Source organism: Mytilinidion resinicola, assembly GCF_010093595.1.
Source record: "Mytilinidion resinicola strain CBS 304.34 unplaced genomic scaffold BDZ99scaffold_6, whole genome shotgun sequence".
NCBI lineage: Eukaryota > Fungi > Ascomycota > Dothideomycetes > Mytilinidiales > Mytilinidiaceae > Mytilinidion > Mytilinidion resinicola.
Window position 1 is genome coordinate 526,378 of NW_022985442.1, and position 9,828 is coordinate 536,205.

The following is a 9,828-nucleotide window of genomic DNA, read 5'->3' on the forward strand; positions in this document are numbered from 1 at the left end:
CCCACGTCTGCCGCACCATCCCCTCCCTCCCCTCCACCTGCCACGCCACCTCCACCTCGACGCCCCGCCCGACGTACTTGTACGCCACGCTGCCCGCCACCCACGCGCCCGCCGCGAGCGCCTTCGTGCCGTTCGCCTTCGCCAAGGGCATCACGCCCATGCCCCAGTGGGTCTCCTTTTCCCCAAAGGGGCCCGTCGTGAACGCGTTGCCCGGCGCATTCGCCGGCCACGTCTCCGCCACCGCGTCGGCCGGCAGGACATCTTCACGCGTCGGCAGGAAGAACGTGTCGAACCAGACCACCCAGCCGTCGATCTTGGGCACGTCGCGCGAGAGCTCCACCGCAAAGGGCGCCGTGAACTGCAGTTCTTGCGCGCTCACCGTCGCGAGCGGGAGGACGCGGAAGGTAGAGGGGGGGCCAGCGATACGCTGCGGGATCACGTGCTCGATGTCGATGACGGAGAAGGCGAGCTTGTCGTTGTCGATCATGGGCGTCATGTCAAACCCGTAGACGTCGGCCCAGAAGGCGTTCTCGCGGTTCTCGTAGCCGAACTGCGCGTTGCTGTAGGGCGCGATGCGCAGCGTGCAGTGCGACGGCACCATGAGGCCGCCGGGGGCGAGGAAGCGGTCGCGCGCGACGAGCACGCTGTCGAGCATCTTCTCGTAGAGCAGCGCGTAGCCCATCCATTCCGAGACGATGATGTCGACCTGGGCGACGGGGAGGGTGATGTCTTCGATGTTGCCGCGGATGACGGTGATGGTGGCGGCGAGGTTGTTGGTGTGGATGATTTCGCGCGCCTTGACGGCGACGTTGCTGTTGTCGACGGCGTAGACGTGTTTAGCGCCCGCTTTCGCGCAGAACATGGAGAGGATGCCTGTGCCGCAGCCGACGTCGAGGACGGTTTTGCCGGCGAAGACGTGCTTGTTGTCGTAGATGAAGTCGCGGTAGGCGTCGGTGCGGACTTTGTCTTCGAGCATGGTGCGGTGGATCTCTGGGATAGGGGGTTAGCGGCGTAGAGAGAGGGGGGAGATGGAATCAGATTGGAAGGAGGGAGGGACGTACGGTTGTAAGCATAGCCGTTAAAGTAGCTATCATTATCCTTCTCCAGCGCCGGACCTGATAGCTTCTCCTCTGCAGCTTTCTTCGGCTTGGTGGGGCGAGTCTTCGTATCGGATTCGGACGATGTTTCGGCTAGCATTCGCTGAACCATCTCATTGTGGGCCTTATGAACTAGGGCAAGCTGCTGAATGGCATTTTCGAGCTCGGCGATGCGTTCAAGATCCGCTGTGTTGTGATGCACATCTTCTTGGGCGGGCGTCTCATCGGTGGGGAGGTCGTCCAGGGAGTAGAGCAGCGGGTCGTCGTCGAGCGGCGAGCGGCCATATGCTTCGATCTCAAAGGTCTCCTTATCCATGTTGAAATCTCTGTGGCCTAGTAGCGCCTGCGAACGAATGTAGTTGATGAACTCGATAGTGCCGATGAAATCCAGGTCTATGTCACGTGAAGTTAGCAACCAAGAATGTCAATGCAGATGAGCCATGAGAATGCAAATGCAGATGGCCCAGGCTGCCGGCAAAGCCGCCTGGTACGATCTGCATGTTGCCAGCTGCAAGGCCCCGCTGTTTGCAGGAAGACGCATGCCGTGGGGAAGATGGGACAGGGGGGATATAACGAACTCATTCTTGCCTTCGCAGCGAGAAAGTCGAAACCCTCGTCGGCCTTGCAGTGATCACACATGGCAGTAGGGCTCGCGAAGGTCTGCTCGCAGAAGAAGCACTTGATCGAAACGGCATCATCCTCGTCCTCTACCTCAGCCCAGCCCGCGTCCGGCCCCGAGCCATCAGCGTCGGAGGAGCCGCTGGAGGGAGACATGTCTTCGGGATCGGGCCAGCAAACATCTGAGACGGGGTAGCACACACGCTTCATGGTGGACGTTCGCCGGAGGGGTGCGCAAGTTTCGTGCCGGTGGATGAAGAAGGATTGTTGTCGGTGGACGGAAGAGTGCAGGTGAGGTTGCTAGGAGAAGGGTTGTTGTGCGCCGCGATATTTTTATGGAGGGGCAGACGGCTGTGGAGTTTGGGGACTTGCTGGCCCGCTTCAACAACAGAGCTTTATCACCAGCCCTCCCCCCTTATTGCACCACCAAACATCGACTGTGGCCTCTGAAACGCAGGCCTGAGCTGCTCCATACTGATACCATCCTCCCCTTCATGTTTGAAAGGCTGCCGAGCCATATTCCGCTGGTGAGATGTCTCCGTGGCGGGGCGGCGATGAGAAGCCATCCCCCCTTCTCCCACCACCAACACGCCTCTCCTCAACCTCAAACCAGCTCGCGGAGCTCGAGGCAGACATGGCCATCCTCTTCGCAAGCTCGGTATAGCTCTGCAGGGTGGTAGCTGCGATGCTGAGCTGTGCGGAAGGGCTCAGCGGCATCCCCGTGCAGGCGGAACCCTCAACACCAAGGTAAGAACCAACCATCCATTTTTGGGGCTTCGGCCTTGCTTGAAACTGACTCTGTACGCCTTCTACAGCTCCTCATCTTCTTACAGCTCGAATAGAGCGCGTTTGTGGCTGCTCCGATGCTCCGCAGCCTCCCAAAGGGGCCGCCCCAGCAACGGCCCGCTTGGACCTTTGTTTCGCCTCGCCTCGCCCACAACCCTCCCTCCTACAACATCGACAAGCTATACTCGTCCATGGCAGCAACGGCCCGAATGACTGAGCTAGAGCTCCAGCGATACGGGCTGATCGGATCCTATACCCCCTGGATCGCCGCGGGAGTCGTCCACGACAGCGCACGCCCACGACAGCGACGGCGACGGCGACATCCTCCCATAAGCTCTTTCCAAGGGCAGCGGCACTCCGACCAGGCACGGCGATTCTGGAATCTCCTGCAAAACTCATTTGGTAAGGCTCTTCTTCATTGAGCGTGCTTCGTTCGCTGCTGCCCATGCTAACCGCGCTGATCAGAGCCAGCCCCTCAGTCAAAGTGGGAATTCCGGCATTCCAGGTCGTAGATTGCGCCGGCACTCCCCTGGATGGATCCAAAGAGGCATAGCCTTCTATAGGTCTCGCCCAGGGTGTCCAGCTTCGCCTGCAGATCCTGTCGCAGAGGGCTGGCCACCCAACATCTCCGCTCCGACACGCATCCATGGGGGCAGCATCATTCGCGATAGAAGGCCCGCCAGAGCAAGTAAGTCGTCTTCTCCTGACCAAACCTTTCCTCTGTCATCGAGGCAGCGAGTACCTGAGTTCCTGTCTCTCCTGCTTCGGCTCGTCCTAGGCGGCAGCCGGCGGAGACCTCAGGATGCGACTTCCTCCGGCCTTCGCAATACTCAGTCCCCGGATGCGGAGTCGTGATGCTGACTGTTATTAGCTCTTTACAATGCTGCTACGTCGTACGACCATCGCATAGCGCCGCCAACTCATCAACTCTCCTCACCTTCCGCTGCATCGCAAGGACACGTCACGACTCCCTTCACTCCAAGATAGATGCCAACCAGGATACAGCCCAAGACCTCGACGATAACTCATGAACCCCATGGAAACCATGACATAGTTGGACTGACATCATGTCGCGAGAGCGCAGGAGGCTGCCATGCCGGGATCGACTTGGTAGTAAGCGATCCCAGCTTCTGGCGCCGGATGTCCGACGATATACTTTTTCTTCGCTGCGTATAAGATGTCCTAAACTCTAGGCCAGTGTTTCAGTCTACATTGGAGTCACCGTTGATGTATAGCAGCCCTGCGTCCATAGTTCTGGACCGTGTTCTCCTTGTTCCTGATAGATGATTCTGGATTCCCGGTGGTGGAGTCTGGCTCCGTTACGATTTGGTATTGGTTCAGCCAATCCACTAGCTCTGGACATGTGCTCTTGCTTGGAAGTATGGAAAGGTATGTCAGCTGCTGCTATACGTCTCGCTCGATGGAATTCTTACTGACCTTCGACTAAGTAAACTCCTCCGCTCATGACTTATTCGGCGACCTCCTTCGATATCAGTCACGCTTCACGGCATCATGGGCACAGGCCCTGAAGAGAAAATCTGTCGCATTTCCTAGATAATGCTATCCGTAAATCAAAACTGCACAACAACAGCGACAAAAAAGGAAAACTCCGAGCAGCATCCTTGGACAGCCAGGTAGGTGTTCCGCGTAGGGCGGAGGTTGGTATCGTGGAACAAGGTAGGTACGGTAGGTGATCTCCTTCCCTCTCAAGGTGATCATCGCCTGCCTTCCCTTTCGGGGTTCCATCTCTCGTGCTGTACCGAATAATCGTCCTGGAGGCATGGTTCCTTCTTGATCAGCCTTCCGGCTCTTTTCCATCTCGTCAAAGTCAACTTCCTCGGAGTCAGATGTCATTTCCTTTCCAAGTCAAACGACCCCAGGAGCCCATAGGCCTGTCTCCGCAGGGTTGATACCCCTCTCCATCAAACAGTCTGATCTCACTGCGGTCTTGAATCTCTTTCCTTAAAAGAAAATGTCCCACTTTTCTGTTCCGCATTCGCGAAGAACGTTACAAATTTCCAACTCCGCTGGCCCTTGGACCCTCTGATGACTTTTACTTCGCTTTTCATCCGACGTCTCAATCGAAACCTCCTCAACTGTGTTATGGGATCTTTCTCTTCCAGAAACTCCGTTTGATGATTCTGGGCGACGCGTTGTCCTGGTTCTCAGCATGTCGTTTTATCTCTAGTGGTCCTTGGACCCTTCATTTTCCAGGAACCTTTTCAATGTCGGTTTTTGCGACGCGTCATGCGAGGTCTCGGTACATTTCCTTGAGTCTGCTGGTCCGTAGACCTTTTGTTTTCAGGCTTTCCGTTTGATCAGTCTCTCAAAGCGCTCGACTCAGGTGTTCAACACATCTTAGTCTCCCGGTGGTCCTCAGACCCGTTATGATGATTTCTGTTGGGCACGTTGTCCGGTCAATTAAGTAAACCCGTAACATGTTCGTCTCTCAGTAGGTGGTTTCGCATAGGGCGGAGGTTGGTATTGCGAAGCCAAAGGTAGGCACGCTAGGTGGTTCCTTCCTTCGAGACTCTTTGTCAACGGTGCTCGTAGCCTTTTCCGCCTGGATTCGAATGCTCTTGGTGCCATCGATCTTGGTCTTTCTTAGTTGGATCCTCTTGATCGAGGCTCTTTTCGTCACGTGATCAGATAAATCTTTCGTCCTTACCCTTCTAGGTAGGGGTTTCGCGCAGGACGGAGGTTGGCATCGCGAAACCAAGGTAGGCACGGTACGTGGTTCCTTCCTTCGGGACTCTTTGTCAACGGGCCGAGGCCCATTTCCTTCAAGCCTTCCATCTCCTTGCGACGTCGTCTCTGTTTCTTTTCATCCGAGTATGCTTTCGATGATTCTTCCTGTCACGTGACCCGAGGCTGCTGCTCACGCCTTGAGTCTTGTACCTCCAAGGAAGGGGTTTTGCGCAGGGCGGAGGTTGGTATCGCGAAACCGAGGTAGGCACGGTAAGTCTTCTCTTTGCTGGACCTCTCAAAGGCGTGATACCTTCCCAAGCTAGGACGTTCATGACTCGAACTCGTTTGGGATCTCCGATCTCTTGTAGACTTTCGACAGTAGGTTTTTCAGATGTCGTCCATCCTAGCTCCATCCTTGTTTGTTTGGATCTTCAGCCAAGACTTCGATCGAAGCTGTGAGTGTCGAGTCTGTTCTTTCAATCATGACTCTGGAATGTGTTGCGTGTCGAGTTCGAAATCTGAGCATCTTTCCTTGTCATCTCCTGGAGACCTCGACCTCCTCCTTGCGGTCTTATCCCGCACTCAGTCAAAACCTTTGTCTTTTTGGATGGGTCCTTCTCACATCTCCTTGATATGTCACGTGTCACGAGTGACTACCTCTTTCCTCTTTGCAAACGCTCATTTTCTTTCGTCTTAGGCTTGGTTTTTTCGAAGGTGCTTCGCGCATGTCTGCATTTTCTTATGTCTTAGGCTTGACCTTTTCGATAAGCTTTTCTCGCTGGGGGTGGGTGACCGCGAGACAAGGTACGTGATGGTATGTGGTTTCATCAGACTGTCTATCGTGTGATGCCGGATAGATCCTCGCATCCATTTCGCATCTTTTTGGGATGTTACAAGTGACTACCTCTTTTCTTTCTGGAAACGTTCATTTTCTTTTGTCCTAGGCTTGGCTTTTTCGATAGGGGTTCGCGGAGGTGGGTGTTTTCTTGTGTCTCAGGCTTGGCCTTTTCGACAAGTGTCTCGCATGGATGGATGGGTAACCGCGAGGCGAGGTGTGATAGTATGTGGTTTCATCGGAATCTCGATGATCCGACGCCGGATGTTCCATTCCTACTCGTTGCGCCGTCGTTTACTTTGGTCAAGGCAGTTCGCGAAGCACTCCGATGCTTTCAATCTCGCGAGTCTCATGTCTCATCTCTCAAATGTTAGTATCGCTGGAGTCATCATAATTGGGGCTATAATCTTACCACTTAGCCATTACCTTTCGAGCCACCATCTCTTTTTCGTTGTCGTCTTTCCAACGTGTTCTTTCCTAGACGTTTCCGTGGCTAGGTACGTGATCCTGATATGACACTCCTGCAATTTACTAGTCGATTGTCTTATCTGAAATGTCAGTTTTTACTCTGGTCATAATCGTTCGAACGAAGTCTTACCATCTCATTGTTGTCTTAGGAGGTATCATCCTTTTTCATTCTTCACATATCTCAACATGTCCTTTTCTGCTCGCGTAGACATTCCCGCGGTCAGGTAGGTGATAATAATTCGAGTTCTCTACAATTTCTGGGTTCATTGCTGCTCTATGCAGTGGACATGTCCGTAGTCAGGTAGGCGATGATCAGTAGAACTTTGTGCAATTTCTCGAGTCGAATTTCTTGTCTGAAAGGTAAGTATTGTTCTATTCGTCGACATCTAGATGAAGTCTTACCACTTGATCTCGCTCTTTCAAGCCACCATGTCATTCCTCTTTTACCAAGTTCCGCCGTTCTCCTGATCTGGAGCCGGAACCATATTCAAAACATAGACAGCCGTCCGTACCAAAATCAACGCCATACATAATCAAATACAAAAGGAAATAATCGCAGTCTCCACATAAGCGGATGGCCAATGGCGACCCAGAACCAGACCGCTCGCAAGCCCCGCGGAAGCGAAGCCAATTGCCACCGTTCCTGGACCGAAGCCACCCGTCTTTGTTGATCCTCAATACCAAGGCGCCAAAAACAGTCCGCAGCCAAGCCGCTATCTCAGTTTATGGCCAGCATATCAGAAGAGGGAGAGGGATAGGAGTGTGGCCTCGGTATTGACACGCGGGACCGATGGGGCTTAACACCTCCGCGAAGCCTGGAAATGCCACCTGAACCTGAGCGGCACTTTGGCCATCCTTTTTTGTTTTTTGTTTTTGTTTTTTGATGTTTGGGATCCTTTCTCTCATCCCTTTTCTTGGCCTTTTGCAGCCCCCAGTTCCTCAATCTACTCGCACGCTCCGCGCACCGCCTCAACCTCAGCCACCCACCTAGCGCTTCCTGCCCTTGTTTGACTTCGCACGTTTGCCAGGATGGAAGCTATCGTCATCGTCGTCCTGGCGCTTGCGCTTGCGAGGGGGTGGCGTCTCCGGAATCTCTGTCACTTCTCCTTCCTCGGCAACCTCATCATCCTGAGGCTCTTGCTCTTGCTCTCCGAGCTCATCTCCTCCATCTAGACCTCCGTTCTCAGCCGAATCGCCATTTTCTTGTTCTTTCTCGGAGGAGTCCTCTTGTGCCAGTTTCCCATTGGCGTGATCGGGCTCAGTCGACTCGGAAAGAACAATCCCTCGACTACCGTCATGGACTCGAAGCTTCAAGACAAATTTTGGCCAGGAAGTAGCTGCAATTGCCTGGGAGCTTGGAGGAGCCTCGATGCGTTCTTCGAGGCCAGGGCGAAGGCGGAGACGCTTTGCTGGGGGTTGGATTTGGACGTTTCGACGTGCTAGAACGTCGACCTGGCGTGTGTCTTGCTGGTAGGCGTTGCTATCGTCGGAATCGGGCTCCTCTTGGACCGTCTCCGCATGTTTTCGCTTGCGGCCTCTACGAGCAGGCGCCGAGGGACCTGCGGTCGTGGCTTGGGCTTCAGTAGCAGCTTTGCCTTTCTTTCCCTTGACAGCCTCCAGAGCAACCTTCGGCTGGGAAAGGCCTGCGATCGTCGCCTTAGCGTCCGCCGCCTCATCGTCCGCCGCCTTGGCCTTGGCTGTTTTCGAACTAGATTTCTTCACGGGGATGCCTTTCTGGGCCGCGATATCCACGTCGCGGCCGCACCACGACGTCACCGCTGGCTTCGTCCGTGTTGAATCGGGGAATTGCTTCTTGAAGGCCATGAAGAGCTTTTCCCACAGCGGACGGCTAGCCACAGTTTCGCGACCACGCTTCTTGATGTCCTGGCGCACGTATTCGCGCATGAACTCGCACTCCTCATCGACGTAGGTATCGCGATGCTCATACACGCGGTCTTCGGGATACGACCGCCGCATGATCTGGCGGCGCCACTTGTTGGCGTCCTCGATCATTTCCTTGTCGTCGAAGTCCATGGTGGCCGTGCGAGGGAATTCGTAGGGTTTCCGCTCTTCCAAGGTCCTGCGGAGCTTCTTGCGGATTAGCAGACGGTCCGCGTCGTGGCTGCCCACCATGAAGCGGAAGTACGGGACGGGATTGCCGTTGGAATCGGTCAGGCGGTTGCCTTGCTCGTCGTACTCGTTCGGGTCGATGGCGAGGTGCTTATACAGCTTCTTGGGCTTTTCGCAGGCTGGTAGTTCCTCGTCGTTGGTGTCGGACTCTGGATCCTCGACCTTTGCTTTACCTTTGCCTTTGGCGGTGGCGTGAGCCTTTCCTTTGCCCTTCGTGGTGGCCGTCGCTTTGGCCTTCTCCTTGCCCTTCTTCACGGGGGCGCCGCCCTTTGGAGGACCGCCGTCGTTATCACTGTCGTAGTCTTCGTCCGAGTCTTGGCCGTCCTGGTCGTCATGGTCGTCCTGACCTTCGAAATCATCCTCTTCGGCATCGTAGTCGCTATCAGCATTGTCGTTGTGCTGTGCGTCTCCAATACCGGCCTCGTCTCCTCCTAGCTCGTCTGCGCCATCCACATCACCGAAGAAAGTAGCCGCATCGTTATAGTCCACATCAGTAAAGCCATCAACTTGGGCATTTATCGGAGTCCATCCCGACTTCTGGACTGTCCTCGGAGTAGAAGCAGCACCTTCCTGTGCCTGCTCCCCATCTTGCGCCAGTGTCTGAATAGAAGCGCGGAGGCCAGCCTGCAGCAATCCCTGATTCACTGCCTTCACGACCATTTCAGCGGCGGGGTTCGACACGCGGGTCGCAGCGGTCTCAGCTGGCTTGCTCGATGACCTAGTTGCAATGGCCTTGCTCGATTCGCCCTTCTCGGTTCGCTTGTTTGGAGCGCTGGTGGTCGCAGCGGTCTTGGATGCTGCCAGAGTTTGGAAAGCAGCCTGTCCCTGGGCTTGGGTCGATTCAAGCATACGTGCGTGCGCAGCTCGAGTCCTGATAGCGCGAGGAGGATTCGCGGTAGTTAGCACTGCCTTAGGAACGCCAGATGGCTTCTGGGATCCAATGTGCAGGACAACAATCATCGAATCTCGTTCCGCGGTGTTGGTTGCGTCGCTGGTCTGGTTTTCGGTATCTGTCCCTCCCATCTCCACGTTCTCATCGCCAGTATTAGAGGTCGAGCCTGGGGTAGCTGCGGCTTCTCTCATCTCGACGTTCTCATCCCCAGTGTTGGAGGCCGCGCGTGGAGTATCCTCAGCTTCTCCCATCTCCGCATTCTCTTCGCCGGTGATTGATGCCGTGCCTTGGGTAGCTTCAGCTTCTCCCATCTC

The 9,828-nt window shown here is 55.1% G+C and overlaps 3 protein-coding genes across 3 annotated transcripts in view; all 3 read right to left on the reverse strand.

Moving 5' to 3' along the window:
* BDZ99DRAFT_507578 (S-adenosyl-L-methionine-dependent methyltransferase) overlaps window positions 1–1,871 on the reverse strand; it is a gene marked incomplete at both ends in the record, with an annotated part of 2,032 nt that extends 161 nt beyond the window's left edge. Inside the window, 3 exons of the mRNA XM_033724260.1 lie at window positions 78–990; window positions 1,062–1,490; window positions 1,676–1,871. Coding sequence (XP_033579172.1) covers window positions 78–990; window positions 1,062–1,490; window positions 1,676–1,871 — 1,538 coding nt within the window. The remainder of the gene's footprint in view (window positions 1–77; window positions 991–1,061; window positions 1,491–1,675) is intronic.
* Window positions 1,872–2,207: 336 nt separating this feature from the next.
* On the reverse strand, window positions 2,208–3,149 carry BDZ99DRAFT_474419 (uncharacterized protein; the record flags this gene model as incomplete). The annotated part of the gene is made up of 2 exons (XM_033721902.1): window positions 2,208–2,381; window positions 2,547–3,149. 2 exons carry the CDS (start codon window positions 3,147–3,149, stop codon window positions 2,208–2,210), a joined length of 777 nt encoding a protein of 258 aa, XP_033579173.1.
* A 4,313-nt stretch (window positions 3,150–7,462) lies between these two features.
* BDZ99DRAFT_558059 (uncharacterized protein) overlaps window positions 7,463–9,828 on the reverse strand; it is a 6,155-nt gene continuing 3,789 nt past the window's right edge. Inside the window, exon 2 of the mRNA XM_033727218.1 lies at window positions 7,463–9,825. Within this exon, the coding sequence (XP_033579174.1) occupies window positions 7,480–9,825 (2,346 nt within the window). The 3' untranslated portion in view covers window positions 7,463–7,479. The remainder of the gene's footprint in view (window positions 9,826–9,828) is intronic.